This window comes from Solanum lycopersicum, chromosome 1 (genome assembly GCF_036512215.1).
Source record: "Solanum lycopersicum chromosome 1, SLM_r2.1".
Taxonomy (NCBI): domain Eukaryota; kingdom Viridiplantae; phylum Streptophyta; class Magnoliopsida; order Solanales; family Solanaceae; genus Solanum; species Solanum lycopersicum.
Genome location: NC_090800.1, coordinates 84,281,105 through 84,301,701, shown reverse-complemented (window position 1 = coordinate 84,301,701; position 20,597 = coordinate 84,281,105). Strand labels below are relative to the sequence as shown.

Genomic DNA, 20,597 nt, shown 5'->3' with positions numbered 1-20,597 from the left:
AGATGTTATAAATTTAAAAACAAAATTATAGTGTCAGATTTCAACATCAAAAGATATTATGAAACAATTTTTAAATTTATAAGGTAAAAATAATATTTTGTATTATTTATTCCTGTATTATACTGTTAGTTGTAAGCTTTGTGGTGGATTAGTATTTGTTCTTTGTTTGAGATTATCAGAATTCATATTTATTTTTAAACATACTTATTTATTCTGAAAAATGAAAAAAATGGAAATACAAAACAACCTTTTTTTTTAATGAAAAGTGAAGATTATTGTGTTACATACTGTTAATCCCGGTATATTTATTCATTTTATAATTTCGCCTTTTCAGATCAATGCTATGGTCTTATGGCTTATTTCCCATGATAAATCCTTTCAGAAAAAGAATTGGAAAAAAATAAAATATGCCTATACGTAAGAATTCAGTCAACTAGAAAAAACAATATGAAACAAAGATGATACAGCATTAAACAAAATAAAATTCATGATAAATTACACCAAAATACAATGTTGATACAATAAATCAAATTGATGGAGACCACAAGAATCTTACTTAAATCTCCAAAGATAAATATTACGAATTATTAATACGAAAAGAACACACAACAATCAAAGCCGGTCATATTAGGAAGCATAAAAGAAAATGGATAACCCCAAAGGTGGGGGAAAATGATTGAAAAAAAATGGTTTTGACTACTAGTAATAGGTTGGTGGTGGGGGTGGAGGTGAAGCATAGGTGGGAGGGACCTCGTACTTCTCAGGTGGCGGCGGTGAAGCATAGGTGATAGATACCTCGTACTTCTCAGGTGGTGGCGGCGAGGCATACGTTGGTGTTTCTTTGTAGTACGGTGATGGTGGAGATGAATAGTATGTAGGTGACTGATCATAGGTCTTTGGAGGAGGTGGAGAAGATTTATAGGAAGGTGTAGATTCTTTGTAGTATGGTGGAGGTGGAGAATTGTAATAAGTTGGTGGTTTCTCGTAGTATTTTGGTGGAGATGGAGGTGACTTGTAGTAAACTGGTGACTTGTAATATTTTGTTGGTGAAGGTGACTTGAAGTATTTAGATGGAGTGGGTGATTTGTAATATTTTGTTGGAGAGGGTGATTTGTAGTAATAATTTATTGATGGAGTAGGTGACTTGTAGTACTTTGTTGGAGATGGGGACTTGTAGTACTTTGTAGGCGATGGGAACTTGTAGTAATACTTAGAAGGAACGGGTGATTTGTAATAATGCTTTGAAGGAGTTGGGGACGTGTAGTAATACTTTGTTGTAACGGGTGACTTGTAATAGTGCTTTGAAGGAACATGTGACTTGTAATACTTGGTTACAATGGGTGACTTGTAGTAATAATGTTTTGAAGGAACATGTGACTTGTAATATTTTGCTGGTGATGGCGATTTGTAATAAGTGTGCTTTGAAGGTACTGGTGATTTATAGTAATAGTGTGATGGATAAGGCTTCTTATAATAAGGAGTGGGCACATGATAGTTGGAAGGAGATGGTGATTTGTAGTACTTGTTAGAGTTGTGAGTAGGTGAGGGTGAAGTATACTCATAAGAGTAATCAGCAACAACAGTGCTGGCTATTAAGCAAATTGCCAAAGCAATTGTTAGAAAAGACCATTGTTTCAACTTCTGTAAGCTATTCATTTTGAACTGGAACCACTATACTTAGAGAAGGAAAGGACAGAACTAAGACTTGTGTTGCATAGTTGAGTAAGGAGCTCTGGTTTTTATAGAGAAAAAAATGAAACCCTTCTCAACATTAATGTAATAATAGCTTCTTAATTGCCCACTTGCTCACTAAGCTGAGAGCAAGGTCCAAAGAAAGACTCTTATCAGTACTTAGTGGGAGACATTATTTGATGACAAATAATACAAAGTAGTTAAGGACTGATTATTTCTCAATAATGCACAGAACAAAGAAATGTTCCTCGTTTTCTGAATGCCAGAATCTGCAAGTTGACATAATCTTAGTATTGAACATAATACAAGCCTAATATCCATATAGGTGTGTGCACTGAAGCCAATTAACTGCGGCAAAGGCCAAAGTGCACCTAGCACACGGCTTACATAACATAACTTGGTACACTTATGTTAGGCAGGTGTTTGACATGAGTCTTCTTAGTTTGAAGAGTAGGGACAAGTACAAAATTTAAAGAATCCTCATTGGTTGACAACCCTTATCTATCTAAAAGAAAAAAGTAAAATTATTAAATATTACAACAATAAATCCATTGTAATCCCACGATCAAGGGAGGGTATGTAGCCTAACCCTACCTTGATATAAGGTTAAATGGTTGTTTCTAGTAGACGCTGCGCTCAAGTAAAACATAACACAAATCAAGTATCCAAAGCAAATACATAAATGAAAAAGTCATATTGGTAACAATAAAGAAGAGAACCATAGCAACAACATAATGAAACAAGACAACCTAGACTATTGACTAACCTTCCCTAATTTTTGACCTTCGTATCTTATTATTTAGGGTCATGTAATCGGTAAAATGCAAACGTGTCATGTCTTATCTAATCATCTCTCCCAATAACTTATAAATAAGAAGTCATTGACGAGCAAGCGAGGTTGTATCGACCAGCGGAGACCGCCGATCGTCCCCAGAAATACCAGCCGGCAGGAGAAGTTAAATAGCAGCACCAATAATTTAGGTGTATCAATAATCTTTACTAATCTTAAAATAATATTGAAATACAATTTTCATATATTATTAAAAGGTAAATGCAGCATTTCTAATTGTAGATTTTTTCTTTATTTGAGATTATTAAAATTTATAATTATTGTTTAACTTACTTGTTTATTTTTGAGAATGAAAAAAGAAAGGGGAAATATATACCATCCATGTTTTTCAAAAAAGTGAAAAAAATTAAGTTATATTGCGCTAACTTTTGGTGGAGTCTTATTTGTCTTGTATTAAATAATTTCACCTTTTAAGATCAACAACCATATTATATCTTTTGACTTATTTTCCATCGATAAATATTCTTAGAAGAATAATGCATACGACTTAATTAAAATTCTCTATAGTTTTTTATTATTCTGTTCAATTTATGTATAATGTTATTACTTATTTTTCTTAAAAGCTGGTAAGTACAATTATAATCCATATCCAAAATACAACAATTTGTTGAAGAATCCATCCAAGATCCAACCATGACCATATTAATTTGCACCTTGTTGTGAAAGCTGAATATATAGAGAGTGAGGGAATCACAATTACTATATCTAAAGGTAGCTAACAAATAGTAAATGAGACAATAACAAAAAGAACGCAGAAATTAACGAGGTTCGGTAAACTTTTTTTTTTTGTCTACTCCTCGGACACAACCAATCAATATTTATTTCACTCCAAAAGAGTACAAGTGAAATAGTGTAAGAGAGAAAGAAGATTAAATGCCTTAAGAGATGAGAAGACAAGTTATTAAGAGCTACCTATTTATACGAGTGAATTCTTCCTATTGATGTCATCCATGACATCACAATATGTTAAAATGTGAAGATTTACTTGTGAAATCAATTATAATTCACCTATTATTCACCTACAAAAGGTGCTATCTTGACTTTTCTACCAATAAAGTATTATCTTCGAAACTGCCATATTTTCTCATTAATTCATTTTTGAATCTTATCAAATTTAACATACCTTTCCTCGTTTTTTTTGTTTTCTTGTTAAATTTTGTAGTAGATAAGTTATAAACCATTATTGAGGAGAAAATACTCTACAAAAATATTAGACAAAGTGAAGATAGTATTGAGCAAAGTAGAATCCTAGATAAATCACACCAAAATAAAATCTTGATACAATAAGCCAAAACAATGGAGATCTTACTTAAATCTCCAATGATAAATATTACTGCGAATTATTAAAACAAAAGAACATACCGCACACAAAGCCCGTGATTTTGGGAAGCATAAAAGGGAAATGGAGAACCCCAAAGTTAGGTAAAAAATGATTGAAAAGAGTGGATTTGACTATTTGTTTGAGGCGGTTATATACTTTGATAAAATTTTATTGAAAAAATTATAGAAATTAATTAGATTAGATTATGTTCAATTTGGTCGATTTAATTTTTCATATTCATTTGGTACTCCTAATAAATTTATTCTTTGTTCGAGATTTTATGAAAAAGAGTGGAAATAATTATTTTTTAAAAATGAAAAGTGAATGATTATTGTGTTAATTGCTGGTGTATTTATTCATCTTATATCAATCTTATGTCTTATGGCTTATTTTCCGTCGATAAATCCTTTCAGAAAAAGAACTGGAAACAAAACAAAATAATACGAATATGCCTATACGTAAGAATTCAGTCAACTAGAACATACAATATGAAACACAGATGATACAATATTAAACAAAATAAAATACATGATAAATTACACCAAAATAAAATCTTGATACAATAAATCAAATTGATGTAGACCACAAGGATCTTACTTAAATCTCCAAAGATAAATATTACGAATTATTAATACAAAAAGAACACACAACAAACAAAGCCGGTAATTTTAGGAAGCATAAAAGGAAATGGAAAACCCCAAAGGTGGTGGAAAATGATTGAGAAAATGGTTTTGACTACTAGTAATAGGTTGGTGGTGGGGGTGGAGGTGAAGCATAGGTGGGAGGAACCTCGTACTTCTCAGGTGGCGGCGGTGAAGCATAGGTGACAGGTTCCTCGTACTTCACAGGTGGCGGCGGGGAGGCATAGGTTGGTGTTTCTTTGTAGTATGGTGGTGGTGGAGATGAGTAGTATGTAGGTGATTGTTCATAGGTCTTTGGAGGAGGTGGAGAAGATTTATAGGAAGGTGTAGATTCTTGGTAGTATGGTGGAGGTGGAGAATTGTAATAAGTTGGTGGTTGCTCGTAGTATTTTGGTGGAGGTGGAGGTGACTTGTAGTAAACTGGTGACTTGTAATATTTTGTTGGTGAAGGTGACTTGTAGTATTTAGATGGAGTGGGTGATTTGTAATATTTTGTTGGAGATGGTGATTTGTAGTAATAGTTTGTTGATGGAGTAGGTGACTTGTAGTACTTTGTTGGAGATGGGGACTTGTAGTACTTTGCGGGTGATGGGGACTTGTAGTAATACTTAGAAGGAACGGGTGATTTGTAATAATGCTTTGAAGGAGTTGGGAACTTGTAGTAATACTTTGTTGCAACCGGTGACTTGTAGTAGTGCTTTGAAGGAACATGTGACTTGTAATACTTGGTTACAATGGGTGACTTGTAGTAATAATGCTTTGAAGGAACATGTGACTTGTAATATTTTGCTGGTGATGGCGATTTGTAATAAGCGTGCTTTGAAGGTGCTGGTGACTTGTAGTAATAATGTGATGGATAAGGTTTCTTGTAATATGGAGTAGGCACATGATACTTGGAAGGAGATGGTGATTTGTAGTACTTGTTAGAGTTGTGAGAAGGTGAGGGTGAAGTATACTCATAAGAGTAATCAGCAACAACAGTGCTGGCTACTAAGCAAATTGCCAAAGCAACAGTTAGAAAAGACCATTGCCCCAACTTCCCTAAGCTCTCCATTTTGATTTGTAACAAATTATGCTTAGAGAAGTGAAGGATAGAACTAAAGAATTGTGTTGCATAGCTGAATAGGGAGCTCTGGTTTTTATAGAAAAAAACAACAACATTAATGTAATAATAGCTTCTTATTTGCCCACTTGCCCACTAAGCTGAGAGCAAGGTCCAAATAAAGACTCTTATCGGTACTTAGTGGGAGACATTATTTGATGACAAATAATACAAAGTAGTTAAGGACTGATTATTTCTCAATAATGCACAGAACAAAGAAACTTTCCTTGTTTTCGCAATGCCAAAATCTGCAAGTTGACATATGATCTTAGTATTGAAAACATAACACAAGCCTAATATCTATATAGGTGTGTGAACTGAAGCCAATTAACTGCAGCGAAGTTCAAAACCTATTTCGCACCTAGCTCACGGCTTAGATAACATAACTTGGTACACTTATGTTAGGCAGGTATTTGACATGAGTTTTCTTAATTTGAAGAGTAGGGATAAGTATAATATTTAAAGAATCCTCATTGGTTGACAACCATTAATTCTATCTAAAAATCAAATTATAAGTATGAAGAGGTTGTTTGTGGTAGTAAAACATAACACAAATCAAATGAAAAAGCCATATTGGAAACAGTAAAGAAGAGAACTGTAGCAACATAAAGAAACAAGACAATTCGCTAGACTATTTACTAGCGTTCTATTCTAATCCTTAACCTTCGTATATTATTCCGTAAGATGGAAATGTTTATCCAATCACCTAACAGTAAACATAAACAACGCCAACTAAGGCAGACTGTTGGCAGGGGAATGGAATTACAGCAAAATATTTAATCCTCACCAAATTGAGAATCTAACAACAGAAAATGTACAAGTAGTAGAATCCTCAACAACCCAAAATACATAAAGCAGTTATTTTTAGCCATATAGCAGCTCGATAACAAATCTGCATTGTTATATATCAACGCTACTGTGCAAATGCAGAGGGAAAAGACAGAAACCAAACGAATGATTATAATAATTGAATAGCTCAGAAACTTGCCGAAAGAACAGAAAACGCAAGGTATAGACTAATAAGGAGGGAGTCATTGACGCAGCAAAGCGACCAGCGCCGGAAATATCAGCCGGCGGGAGAAGTTCAATAGCAGCACAAATAATTTAGGCGTATTTTTAACCTTTACTCCTCTTAAAATAATATTGTAAAACAATTTTCATATTTAAAAGGTAAATGCAACATTTTTTATTGTAGATTTTTTCCTTACTTGAGATTATTAAAATTTATATTTATTGTTTTAACTTATTTATTATGATAATGAAAAAGAAAGTGGGAATACCATCTGACTTATTTTCTGGTGGAGTCTTATTTGTTTTGCATTTTGTAATTTCACCTTTTAAGATCAACAACAATATTAATATATTATATCTTTTGACTTGTTTTTCATTGATAAATTTCTTTTGAAGAATAATGCATATGCCTAAATTAAAATTCTCTTTATTATTTTTTATTATTCTGTTTATTTTACATAATTTTATTTTCTTAAAAGGTGATTAGTACAATTATAATCCATATAAAAATTGAAGCATCCATTCATTACCATATGTTGCACCTTTCCTTTTTTTTTTCTTGTTAAATTTTGTAGTAGATTAGTTATAACTTATAAGCCATTGTTAGGAGAAAATACTCCAGAGAAATATTAGACAAAGAGAAGATAGCATTAAGCAAATTAGAATTCTCGATAAAATTACATCAAAATAAAATCTTGATACAATTAGCCAAAATAATGGAGATCTTACTTATATCTCCAAAGATAAATATTACGAATTATTAATACAAAAATCACACACAACAATCAAAGCCGGTCATTTTGGGAAGCATAAAAGGAAATGGAAAACCACAAAGGTGGTGGAAAATGATTGAAAAGAATGGATTTGACTACTAGTAAAAGGTTGGAGGTGGAGGTGAAGCATAGGTGACAGGTTCCTCGTACTTCACAGGTGGTGGCGGTGAGGCATAGGTTGGTGTTTCTTTGTAGTATGGTGGTGGTGGAGGTGAGTAGTATGTAGGTGATTGTTCATAGGTCTTTGGAGGAGGTGGAGAAGATTTATAGGAAGGTGTAGATTCTTCATAGTATGGTGGAGGTGGAGAATTGTAATAAGTTGGTGGTTGCTCATAGTATTTTGGCGGAGGTGGAGATGACTTGTAATATTTTGTAGGTGAAGGTGACTTGTAGTATTTAGATGGAGCGGGTGATTTGTAATATTTTGTTGGAGATGGTGATTTGTAGTAATAGTTTGTTGACGGAGTAGGTGACTTGTAGTACTTTGCGGGTGATGGGGACTTGTAGTAATACTTAGAAGGAACGGGTGATTTGTAATAATGCTTTGAAGGAGTTGGAGACTTGTAGTAATACTTTGTTGCAACTGGTGACTTGTAATAGTGCTTTGAAGGAACATGTGACTTGTAATACTTGGTTACAATGGGTGACTTGTAGTAATAATGCTTTGAAGGAGTTGGGAACTTGTAGTAATACTTTGTTGCAACCGGTGACTTGTAGTAGTGCTTTGAAGGAACATGTGACTTGTAATATTTTGCTGGTGATGGCGATTTGTAATAAGCGTGCTTTGAAGGTGTTGGTGACTTGTAGTAATAATGTGATGGATAAGGTTTCTTGTAATAAGGAGTAGGCACATGATACTTGGAAGGAGATGGTGATTTGTAGTACTTGTTAGAGTTGTGAGAAGGTGAGGGTGAAGTATACTCATAAGAGTAATCAGCAACAACAGTGCTGGCTACTAAGCAAATTGCCAAAGCAACAGTTAGAAAAGACCATTGCCCCAACTTCCCTAAGCTCTCCATTTTGATTTGTAACAAATTATGCTTAGAGAAGTGAAGGATAGAACTAAAGAATTGTGTTGCATAGTTGAATAGGGAGCTCTGGTTTTTATAGGGAAAAAAAATGACATTAATGTAATAATAGCTTCTTAATTGCCCACTTGCCCACTAAGCTGAGAGCAAGGTCCAAATAAAGACTTTTATTAGTACAAAGTGGGAGGCATTATCTGGTGACAAATAATAATTTATATGAAATACAAAGTAGTTATGGACTGATTATTTCTCAATAATGCACAGAACAAAGAGATGTTCCTTGTTTTCTCAGTGCCAAAATCTGTAAGTTGACGTATGATCTAGAGTTCGACATTGCCCCTATCTCAAAAGAAGAGCAAAAGAACATATATGCAACAGCTATCAGCAATGGGCTTCAGTACAAACAAAGCCTATGTAAGATCATGATCCACGGCAAAGCTACCAGAAAACACAGAAATTATGAAAAGTTAAAACACAATGCTTATGTAGTTACTGACAATAGTATGAATCAAGCAAATTAATAAATGACAAAACTCCATAGTTGCTAAAATTTCCAAAATTTGTTTTTTCCTCGTTACATAATACAAACTGGGATATACAAAATACAACAGAAAAATGAATGTGCAAGTCATATGGTTTTCTTCTGTACTAATCTACACAATTGCAGATACATGCTTCATAGCACTATGCCCATCGCGATATACTAGAATGATCTGTAGTATTCTAGTCATGTTTGCCACTTTGGTCCGTACTTGCCAATAAGACCATAATTGACAATAAGACTTTCACCAATAGTCATTGCAGGAGCAGAGTCCATCTTTAATATGGTGAAAACGATTAGAATCTCTAATGATTATCTCTCTTCCCTCCGCTACTGAAATGAACTTCATTGCATTGTGGCAATCCCCACATACTCGAAGATTTTTGAAAATTCTGATGGGTTTTTGTTTGGATGTGCTAATAAGACCAAAGGCCAAAGCAATTTTCTCACTGTGCTGGAAAAGATATTGCTCCTTTTGTTCATCCTCCACCTCGTGAAGCACCAAGTCTGTGTTAGGAACATAGCCTATCTCCTTTATTTTAAGTGCTACTTTATTTAATTTTTCATATATCTCCTTTGCTTTGGGATGCTTAGTGTCGCCTACATAAAACTTGTGGACACTATTTTCAGCTTCCATCCAACTACATCCAGCTTCCTTCACCATTCTCTTTTCTTTCATGTCTTTTCTGATCTTTGCTACCTCTTCCCATTGACCCCTCGAGGCATACAAGTTAGATAGTAAGACGTGTGCTGCTGGATCATTTGGCTCCTGTTCAAGAATCATTTCTGAGGCATATTTCCCCAGTTGTAGATTACCATGCACCTGGCAAGCCCCAAGCAAGGTGCGCCAAACAAGAGCATCAACATTCAAGGGCAGTGATTTGATAAACTGAACAGCCTTTTCAAGAGAGCCTGATCGGCCCAACAAATCAACCATGCATGCATAATGTTCCATCCTTGGAGTTATCCCGTGATCTATTGACATTGAGTCAAAATATTTCCACCCCTCATCAACTAAACCAACATGGCTACAAGCTGATAAAACAGCAATGTATGTGACTTCATTTGGTTTTATACCATCCTCAAGCATTTGATTGAACAATTCCACAGCTCTGTGGGCAAATCCATGTTTTGCAAAACCTGTTATAATTGAAGTCCAAGATATTACATTTCTATCTTCCATTCCTTCAAAAACTTGAAAAGCCGCCTCTATATTACCGCATCTAGAATACATAGATATCAAAGCATTGCAGACAGATTGGCTGGACTGGATCCCTGCTTTTAAGACCCGAGAATGGATCTGCTCTCCCTTTCCAACTGCACCTACACTTGCAGCTCCACTCAATAAACTAGCAAACGTGAAAGCATCAACCCCAACTTCAGAGTCTATATGGCTGAAAAGTTCAAAAGCTTCTGCAGAATCCAAACTCTTTGAACATCCATCAACTATTATGTTATAAGAAGCTAAATTCTTCTCAAACAGAAGTTCGAAAGCTTTCCGGGCTTCTTCCATCCTACCAGACTTGGCATACATGCTAATTAGAGAGTTGGCTACACAGTTCACAGATGCAAGACCCAATTTCACTGCATGATTATAGATCTGTTCGCCTATAGCAGGATTCGAAAGATTTCCACATGCCTTTAAAAGACTAGAAAATGTAAAATGGTTTGGCTTAACTAGACCATCTATCATCCTACAGTACAATTTTATAGCTTCCATATCGTAGTGTCCTCTTTGCACATATCCTGTTATAATAGCAGTCCAAGACATGACATTATGATCAGCCATCCGATCAAAAACCTTTCTTGAATCATCCATGGATCCATCCATCGTACTTTTTGCATACATGTCCACCAAACTGCACCCGACACAAACATCAGCAGACAACCTAGACTTAATCACCCCACCATGCAGTTGCCTCCCAAGCGCAGACAACCCTGGCTCAGCACAAGCTGATAAAACACCACTAAACGTAAACCTATCAGGGACAAATCCTTCAGAAACCATTTCCAAGAACAGTCTAACAGCATCTTTTGAAGCACCAAGTTGTGAAAATCTAGTAATCATCAAAGTCCAAGTAACAAGATTCCTCTCAGGCATTCTATCAAACACTTTCTTAGCTGACCTCAAATCACTAAACCCTTTAGCAAACAAATCAATCAGTGCACACCCAACACAAACATCCGACTCAAAATATCCAGTTTTAATCGCAAAACCAAATATTGCCAACCCAACCCACCCCAACTCCGCGCTACAACATGCCTGAATCACCGCAGAGAAACAGAACTGATTTGGGTACTCCCCAAACTCCACCATATCATAGAAAGTAAACACAGATTCCAACTCCATACCACAATGAGCATAGCACGAAATCATTGCACTCCAAGAAACCAAATCCCGCTTCTCACCCATGCTCTCGAAAATCTTTTCAGCAGTTTCCCAACTACCCATTTTAGAATATAAACTTATCAACGAGTTAAGAACAATGGTGTCCGGTTGGATTGGCGAATCATTGAGTTTAGAGTGTAGAAGTTGTCCAATTTGGAAATTTCGGGTCCTGATGCAAGATTTGAGGAGAACAGTATAGGAGGTGAGGTCAGGGTTAAAACCCATTTGAGAAATTTGATCAAGCGTCGAGATTGCTTGCTTAAGATTTCCACCATTGGCTTGTCGAATCAAAGTATCCTTCAGAGCTTCGAAATCAGGGTTCCTAATTCGACGGGATTTGGAAGAAGGAGGGATGAATTTGGCGGGAGAGGGAAGAGAGAGAGTTATCATTATCTATAACGGTATTCTGGCTTCGGTGGTTCCCATATTGGACCTTATAACACATCTCCGGTTTTATATTTGGACACTTAAATAGAGAATAGGTTTTTCAATCACAATTTATTTTTACTCTCCATTTCACTTTTTTATTGTTTGGTTATTATTTATCTTTATTAATATTTGTTATTCACATATTATAAAGAGCAACTTTCATAGCAAACACAAAATTGTATGTTATAGCAAAGTTTGCATAATTGCGCTCCATAACAAATATATATATACATATACAATTGAAGTGAATTGTATAAAACGAGAAAGAGAGAAATTATATACAATTTGAATTTGTATAAAACGAGAAAGAGAGAAAGGCAAAAGACACTTGGGCAGGAACATATTTGTATTATACAATTATAAGTGTATAAGACAATTATATACAATTTGAATTTGTATAAAATGAGAAAAAGAGAAAGGCAAAAGAAACTTAGGCATTAAAATATACAATTGAATCGAATTGTATAAAACGAGAAAAAGAGAAATTATATACAATTTGAATTTGTATAAGAGAAAGGCAAAAGAAACTGGCAGGGAATATTTTTATTATATAATTACAACTGTATAAGACAAAAAATATATGTATTTGCATGTGTATATATAATTTTCTATCGCTTTATACAAACAAAAACATAATTTATACATTTCGTATTTCGTTTATGTTTGTATAAACAAGAAAGACGAGGGTGGCGAGCGAGATTAGGGAGAGTGGTGAGCGAGATCCGGGAGAGGGCAGAGCGAGATCCGGGAGAGGGGAGAGAGAGGAACAAAAATATATGTATTTATATATAATTTTCTCTCGCTTTATACAAACACAAACGCATTTTATACATTTGTGTTTGTATAAAAAGCGAGAGAGGCAAGCGAGACTGCCACCAAATGAGAGTGGCGAGCGAGATTCCACCAAGGATAGTGGCGATAATAGTTATAGTTTGCTATAGGTACAACTAAATCGAAGTATATTTATAGCATTTAATTTGAATTAATAATTTGCTATTATATACAATTTTTCTTATTATAAACTATATAAGACTATTGATTAAAAGTTCATTTTGATTGGTTTAAAAGCTAGTCAAATCTATTTTTAAGTCAGTTTTTTACTATGTAGTATTTGACAAATATAAAAGATAATTCAAAATAAGCTAAAAATGACTTAAAATAAGTCAGAAACAAAAGTAAGTTTCCCTAGTTTTTTACTCCCTCCGTCTAGTTTTGTTTGTCATGGCTTCTATTTTTAGAGTCAAACTGTAAAAACTTTGACTAACATTTTAAGATGTATTTTTCCATCATATTAATATGCAAAAAATTGTAATTTACAGTACTTTTCGTATAGTTTTAGAATATCGAATTCTTTTTGTTTAAAATATCGAATTATTATGATCTAATTTACCTTTGGAAATTAGTCAAATTAACTGTAGATTAGCGCAACATGACAAACAATTTCGGACGGAGGGAGTATTTTTTTACTTGAAAGTCATATCAGTTAAACTTTTTATTTTTTATTTAAAACTATTTTTTTTAAGTCAATCCAAAACAGGCTCTAAATCTCTATTATGCGTTATTATTTTTTAATGTAATATAATATTTAAAAAATATATTATTTAATATATACCACTTTCATCTAGAATTAATAATTTTTTAATATTTTTTAATTTTCTTCAATATAGATATATATAAAATTTAAAATTATTATTATTTTCATTATAAATAATGCGCACAATTTAAATGATAAGATTGAAATTTTAATCTAAAAGTATAAATACATAACATAATAATTAATGCATTTATGAGAGCAATGTAATAAACTTAAAAATTGAGTATTTATATGACGTTTATATAATTATATTTCATTAATGATTTCACTTTTATTTCAATTGTCGATTAATATGTATAATATACAATATTTACTTGTAAAATATGTTATTTAGTATAAAATATAATTTTACATTAGATAATAAAATTGAAAAGAATTTTATTTTTATATTACATGAAGATTATATAACGTGATTTTTGAAAAACATAAGAAAGCCCAAATTGAGCAACTTTCAGATATAGCAAACATAAAAATTAGATTTGTATGTTATAATTATACATTGCAAAATTGCGTTTCATAACAAATTTTATGTTTGTTATGGAGTTTTTGATTTGTATAGTTTACTAGATAACATTCAATTTTATACAAATAGTTCATTTTTGTATAAATTCATTTATACATTATAGTAACTTGTATAATTATAAGTGTATAGATGAAAATATATGTGTTTGTATTTGTATATACACTTTTATCTCGTTTTATACAAACACAGATACATATATACATTTGTATATCAAATGGGTGATTGTATATCGAAAATGATTAATTGTATACCGAATCAAATGACAAAAAAATAAAATATTTGCTACGAATTACAAATAAAATAAACTATGACTATAACATTTAATTTGAATTAATAATTTACTATTTTATACAATTTTCTCATATTATCAGAGTCCAACTAATTTATATTTACACTATATTAGGAGTTTGGAGCCATATTTGCTAGAAGTCTCATACCAAGTACTACACATATCCTTATATATACACCTAACTTCTTCCTTCAAGAAAACCAAAAGAAAAGGGCAAATGCAAAGAGCTCCTCCTCCTTTTTTATTATAAATACCACATATTCATTAATACCACTTAACCATAATTAGGGAAAACAAGCTTAAAAAAAAAGACAATGGCAACCCCTTCTTCATTTTCCATTGGCTCAACACTAGTCTTATGCATAATTTTTGCTTCCTTAATAGCACTAACTACTAGTAACTCCTTGGCTGATTTGTGCATCAAATGCCAGAGTCCAAGATTTTGCTTGCAAGTTTTTGGCCTTAATCCTCATAGGAATCCTTACCAGTTGACAGTAGAGGCAATACACTTAACATTTACAAACGCCTCCGATACAACCAATAAGATTCATACCTTTCTAGATCAGACAAACGACGATAACTTGAAAGAGATATATAATTATTGTTTGAATTATTATGAAGCTTCTATTGATATTTTAAGTGATGCGGAGGAGCACTTGTTAAGGCAAGGTATATATGATACTTTGAGCAATATTGGAGCCTTTGTACAAGAAGTTGGTTTTTCTTGTGAAGATAGATTTCAAGAAATTGTTGATGATTCTTATGTCTCCACTCTTACTCAGAACAACAATAACATGAAGAATTTTGGTAGTATTATTATTGCTGCTGGGAATCTTCTATCTAATTCAACATCCACAAATAATAATTAGTATGTAATAAAATGTCAAAAAGTCAATGAAAGAATGAGAATAAAGGGAGTTATGTTGTTTTTTTGTCTTTTTTAAAAAAATCACTTAACCATAATTAATTAATATATATTATTTTCGTATTTAAACACTTAAATTATAATAAATTAAATTGATTTGATGCACAAGCGGGCGTTTTAGTTATCAAATTTATGAATTAACATCTTTAGAGTTAAATAAAAAAGGACAATTCAATGCACCAACTTCGGCTATGTGTCTAATCCAGAGAAGAATCGAACCACAAAAGTTTACCTTCAATATTTACAGACTGTTCAAAGGATAAGAAAAGGTTAGACAAGAAAGCTAAATAACAGTGACATCATTGTTTTGCCCCTTTTCTTTAACCCTTTCTCTTTTTTGCTTTCACTTAGCTGTTAGAAAAGAAAAAAAAATCAAGAAATTGAGATTCTATAAGTTACATAAGCTATGACATTTACATGTATAAAGATCTGCTTTCCAGATACAAATGGCTAAGATTAGTCAGACTTACTTCCTCCGCTCCATATTCTATAGTGTTTTTAGCTCAGAGAGAGGTGATTAGACAGGATATTCGTTTTCAAATAGTGGATATGTGGAGACTTGCTTCTTTTTCTTCTGTTTTCGGGGACAGGCATGAAAACCACAAAGGCCAGCCATAAGAATTTGGAGAAATCTTAGCAATGTGAAGTTTGTCTGTCACACATTTGATGTTGCTACTTGCCTGCTTTTCCATATGATCGGAGCCACGAGCATCCATACTGGTAAATTTGAGAAATGTCTAAAGCATCACATTACATGTTATAGATCCAAAATCTTTATAATTATACCACAGTTAATAATATTGAAGGTGGCCAAGTTTGGTGAGCAACAACTTACTGTAAACACAAACTGCAAGCCATTCATTCACTACCCTTACCCAAGTACTAGTCCAACCAACGTCTATCGTAAACCTGCAGATTAACAACAAAAAGCACTATAGAATAAGCATTTTGTTACAACTTCTATTGGTTCATTTCTCTTTCTTAACAAGTAGAAAGCAAGCATTTCAATTTCCTGCCATCACTTTGAGCTGAAACCAAAACATATTATCGCCCAAATCAAAATTTACATGTTGTTTGAAGATGAAGGAACTTACTTCTTCATGGCGTGATTAGGATTCCATCCAATTAATAGCATTGCAAAATACATAGCTCCAGTCGCAAAGACGAAATGAAAGAATCCATAACCATATGGTACATCATCTTCTTCAGGTGCATCATCCTTCTTAAACTGTAACTAGTTTCTGTTAGAAATTTTTCTTAGATATATTCGGATTATTATGTAACTGAAAAGTATTGAGGTATACCTGAAAGCATTTTGAATCAATTCCAGTTGAAAATGTTGCAATGACAATTGTAAGGACTGCTACAACAAAGCTCTGTACAAAATTAACAGTGAAAGTTTACTTAATTACATGTCGGAAAAGGGATATATTAATTGTAGTATTCTACTACACCACTATATATTTTGAAGTCAAGACTCAAATAAAATTCTAGCAGCACATGAAATAGCATTTGAATCTAAAGAAAGCAGATCTCAGACCCAAAGCCCTACGGGGAGAGCAGAATCTTGCGAGAGAAATACATTAGACCACCAAGGTAACGGAAGTGAAGGCAAGTCAACAGGATAAAGCTTGTCCAAATTCTTAGAACAATAGAATAATACTACAACTGAACTGAACCTTTGCCAGTTTTAACTCATTATTGACAAACTAGCAAGACATAATGCTACGTGTTTAATGACTCAACGAACATCTTGAGTCATTTAGAGGTCGGGAACTTACTATGATGGTGAACCAGTCTCCTTTTCCAGTTGGCGATTCTGCTTTCCGGATGCATTTCTCCTCTGCAGGTTCACTGTAAGTACATAACAAGAAATTAAAGCATAATGTGATGAAACCATAGATGACTAATTGTGTATCGGCGTTCTCTCAAGTGGAAGCTTGAGCCAAACAGAGGATTCCTCAAATAAATGAAATTTATAATATTAAAACTTAAGTTGTGACAAGTTTAAGTCATCTACTTCCAATAAGTTTGAGAATATACCAAGATATGCCAATTCTTACTTCAGGTTCTTAGGAGCACGGCTTCTCACTCAACAAATGACATTACTTATAGAAATTGATATTCCTAAAAGGCTCAAGTGATGATAGATAAAGAATAGTCAAGAAACTCTGTATCTAGTGCTTAGCCTCAAATTGCAGCCTTCTCTTTTTTGCACTCTTAATGAATTAAAAGAGAAGAATGCAAGGTTTACGAAAAAAACAAATCCAAATTGTACCTTCTGATGGCAGACCAGCAGAGGAACACCACATATAGCCCCATAAAACCTGGAGTCAGGAAACCGGCATTCACCTGGTGCTTTGATCAATTAATATAAATTCATCCCAACAAAAAAATATAAACACAAGAAACTCAAACTCACTTTGGGGTGGAGAGAAACACTGGTCATGAGTTGGAGGAGTACTAATGTCCAGGAGATGAAGAAAATATTAAGAAGGCACGATGGTTGAGGCGTATACCAAATGTACATTAAGATGATCCCGAGGATGCATATAACGTATGCAACTGTTGCAAGTAACATCATTTGGACGTGGCTGCAAAATGGTTTTATTTCCATTAGCACTAATCAACAACCATATTAAACCTTCATAGGAATTACATAAAATGTACCATCACTGAAATGTACGGCTTGTTCTTCTTCGATCTGAACTTTAGCCTTTTAATAATGATTCTAATTCAAAGATAACAGTACTAGCAAGAGGAACTGTTCTATTTTTAACAGTAAATAGCACGTGAACCATTTATCCAAATGAGTCGATAACATCACAATGCACATACTTCCCTAAAATCTTGTCTAAAATACGACCCTATGCTTATATCAAGGTCTGCTTATCGTCGATCAAATTTATGTATAAAAAAAGACTAAGCCAATTACCATCTCACAGCATATTTCTCTGAATGACAGAAATCGTTCAGCCATGTGATAAAACTGATTATACTTACAAGCTGGATTAGTAAAAATACCCTGCAAATGGATCAGAAACAGAATTAACGAGAGGGTAGTACACAAAATGTTAAGCTCAATCCTATTATCAAAACCAACACTAAAGTGATTGCACATGACGAAAGAAGCATGCTAGATGAGTTTGTCATACCCAGCACCAAAATGAGCAACCTGGCCTGTCCAGAAAACACAACATCATTCAGCAATTTATCATATACTGATAAAACTACATATGACTGACTTATTAAATCTGAAGTAATGCATCTATACTAACCATAGATTGAAATGATCTCTGCTGGAAGAAGAAAGGGTAGTACAATTAGAGAAATATTCATAAAAAGCTTGGCAGACCACCATCCTGAGTGCCATAATTCTCTGCGGTCATTTAATTTCGAAGTACCAGCTGTAGATAGGAACATGGCGAAATAGAATAGCTATAATGACCATGTTAAGGATTGACTCAGAAAATCAATAATTTCATCATCGAGCTTCATGATCATACAAAGCCATAAAAGTTTCAACTTATTACTATCATTGAGTAAATTTTACAACTAGCTAATTTGAATCAAATGGGATTAGAGATAGGTAGGATACAGAACACCCCAAGCTTACTCTCAATACTCCTTCTGCACCCATACAGTCTTCACCACCATTACATCCTTTAAGTCCTACAGGTATACATATACACACCGTTAGAATCGTGTACTACAGATGTAGCACTAGAAATAGAAATCTATGGCCAAAATAAAGAATGAAGCAATCTTACTCTTCATTTCTTTCAAAATGCTATGGCCATAATCACGAACAGCCCAAGCTAATAAATTAGCAATGAGAAACAATATGGCGTAAAGATATCTAGCCATCCAAGGATTAGAGCCATGTCGAAATTGGTCTAACCAGGATCCTTTCTTGATCTTGCTATATCTCTCAATACTACTTCCCTCCATTTCTTCTTTAGAGCCTTCAACTGTAGTCATGGCATTAAAGTACCAATGCAGGGAAAGTTGAGTTCTTCAATTCCTCTACCACCTCTCCATCTGCAAAAGCAAAAATGAGAAACATTAGTAGCTCAGCTGATTGACTTATCTGAACTTTCGGTTTGTTAGCAAAAGCTCGATTTACCACCTTATTCTCTCCTACCTCATTTCCCCTTTCGAAAAAAAAAAAGCTAGGATGTAGTGATCCAACTGAATTGGAATGGAATATAAGAAAGATTGATGTGAAATGCATGAACCAGATCCTGATTCTAAAGTTGTGAATAGGAAGCAAAGAAACTATTTCAAAATTGCTTTTATTAAAAATGATTTGAACAACTATATCGGCTATAATGGACCATTAACAATAACTTTAAGTTTGGTAAATCAAAATTATTTTAGTCAAATTTGTCTGCTAAAAAGCATCCAACTCCAATCATTTCAGTAATTTATTGGTATGAAACAATTTTGCACGAAATTTAAGAAAATAAAAAACTCCTAGAATATATCAAAATAAATATTTCGTAACTAAAAAAAACCATAAGTGAGATGTTTCGTATATCAATAGCAAAGTGAAGGTTGGCATCAATACGAAAAGAATAAAAAAGGCAGACCGAATTATTGAAACTATTCTGCCTTTCCATCCAAGAGATTAAATAAACAAATTCTCTTCCAATAAAAAATACGTGCAACTCACGTGACGACTCCATTATATTGTCTTCTGTTTTCTGTTTTAGTTTTCCAAAAAAAAAAAGTTTGCTTGCGTTAACAGCAACGAATCTGCAAAAGAGTTTCTCCATTTTCAAAACACATTTTTCTTCTTCCCCTCAATACATACACACAAAAATCATACAATAATATGAATAACTGCAACTTTCTACCATCACAATTACATACCCGGTAACAGATCGAGGATCGCACACGTTTGAAGCTGAAAATGCAGTTGATTCCAAATGAAAGAGTAGTTGTCAAACTAAAATTTGAATGAAGAAGAAGAAGACCACAATGTGTAACTTAGTTTGTGTATGTTATAAAGAAGGAAAGTTTTGGTTTTGGGTTTTGATGAGAAACTTTTAAGACTCATTTTAGAAGAAGAGTAAACTAGAATAAAGTACTACTCCATTACTTGATCCTAATTTAGTGGAAGTGGACCCTACACATGCTTCGGCGCATGCCTTTCCTAAATTATTACTACTCTCATTTTTTTTTATCTCCCTAATTTAGATTAATTAAATGTGAAGCTTTAAAAACTGAAAATTATTTTATGTTTGTCACAAGTAATGATTCATGTGTGGGAGAATAGCAGCTTTATAGCCTTTAGTTAGTACTTACGAAAATATAAATACCCTACTTTCCTATTTGGTAGGTTTATATTATCTAAGAACTTTAAAGACTAAACTAATAGTTTTGCAAGCATAATGATTAGCTTGGTGATCATTTTGAATGCAACTTAAGATTTTACCTGAAGGAATATAAGGTATTATTGAATTCCTAAACTTAACTTAAATGCC

The 20,597-nt window shown here is 33.4% G+C and overlaps 5 protein-coding genes across 9 annotated transcripts; all 5 read right to left on the bottom strand.

Moving 5' to 3' along the window:
* Positions 1 to 469: 469 nt before the first annotated feature.
* Positions 470 to 1,730, bottom strand: LOC109119992 (extensin-1-like). Its single transcript, XM_019213295.3, has one exon. It carries the CDS (start codon positions 1,654 to 1,656, stop codon positions 700 to 702), a length of 957 nt encoding a protein of 318 aa, XP_019068840.1. The 5' UTR covers positions 1,657 to 1,730; the 3' UTR covers positions 470 to 699.
* A 2,571-nt stretch (positions 1,731 to 4,301) lies between these two features.
* On the bottom strand, positions 4,302 to 5,643 carry LOC101255148 (extensin-1-like). Its single transcript, XM_069288557.1, has one exon. The coding sequence runs from the start codon at positions 5,556 to 5,558 to the stop codon at positions 4,602 to 4,604; it is 957 nt and encodes a 318-aa protein (XP_069144658.1). The 5' UTR covers positions 5,559 to 5,643; the 3' UTR covers positions 4,302 to 4,601.
* A 1,603-nt stretch (positions 5,644 to 7,246) lies between these two features.
* LOC109118982 (extensin-1-like) lies at positions 7,247 to 9,799 on the bottom strand. Its single transcript, XM_019211105.3, has one exon. It carries the CDS (start codon positions 8,407 to 8,409, stop codon positions 7,489 to 7,491), a length of 921 nt encoding a protein of 306 aa, XP_019066650.1. The 5' UTR covers positions 8,410 to 9,799; the 3' UTR covers positions 7,247 to 7,488.
* Positions 7,247 to 11,792, bottom strand: LOC101254247 (pentatricopeptide repeat-containing protein At3g49170, chloroplastic). The gene has a single exon (XM_004231188.5). It carries the CDS (start codon positions 11,736 to 11,738, stop codon positions 9,204 to 9,206), a length of 2,535 nt encoding a protein of 844 aa, XP_004231236.1. The 5' UTR covers positions 11,739 to 11,792; the 3' UTR covers positions 7,247 to 9,203.
* A 3,532-nt stretch (positions 11,793 to 15,324) lies between these two features.
* On the bottom strand, positions 15,325 to 20,323 carry LOC101267270 (uncharacterized). 5 transcript variants are annotated; one of them, XR_738228.4, is made up of 14 exons: positions 19,984 to 20,323; positions 18,879 to 19,149; positions 18,707 to 18,780; positions 18,387 to 18,546; positions 18,264 to 18,288; positions 18,044 to 18,133; positions 17,531 to 17,702; positions 17,387 to 17,460; positions 16,890 to 16,962; positions 16,413 to 16,484; positions 16,203 to 16,336; positions 15,944 to 16,017; positions 15,579 to 15,825; positions 15,325 to 15,459 (listed from the first exon to the last, which is right to left on the bottom strand). XR_738228.4 is itself a non-coding variant. In XM_004230066.5 (13 exons), exons 2-13 carry the CDS (start codon positions 19,087 to 19,089, stop codon positions 15,764 to 15,766), a joined length of 1,221 nt encoding a protein of 406 aa, XP_004230114.1. In that variant the 5' UTR covers positions 19,090 to 19,149; positions 19,984 to 20,210; the 3' UTR covers positions 15,325 to 15,763. The 5 variants fall into 5 exon arrangements, 3 of the variants coding, with proteins under 3 accessions (XP_004230114.1, XP_010312059.1, XP_010312061.1); XR_011211307.1 differs by lacking the exon at positions 19,984 to 20,323 and adding an exon at positions 19,238 to 19,426; XM_004230066.5 differs by having other exon boundaries at positions 15,325 to 15,825; positions 19,984 to 20,210.
* Between the last annotated feature and the right edge of the window lie 274 nt (positions 20,324 to 20,597).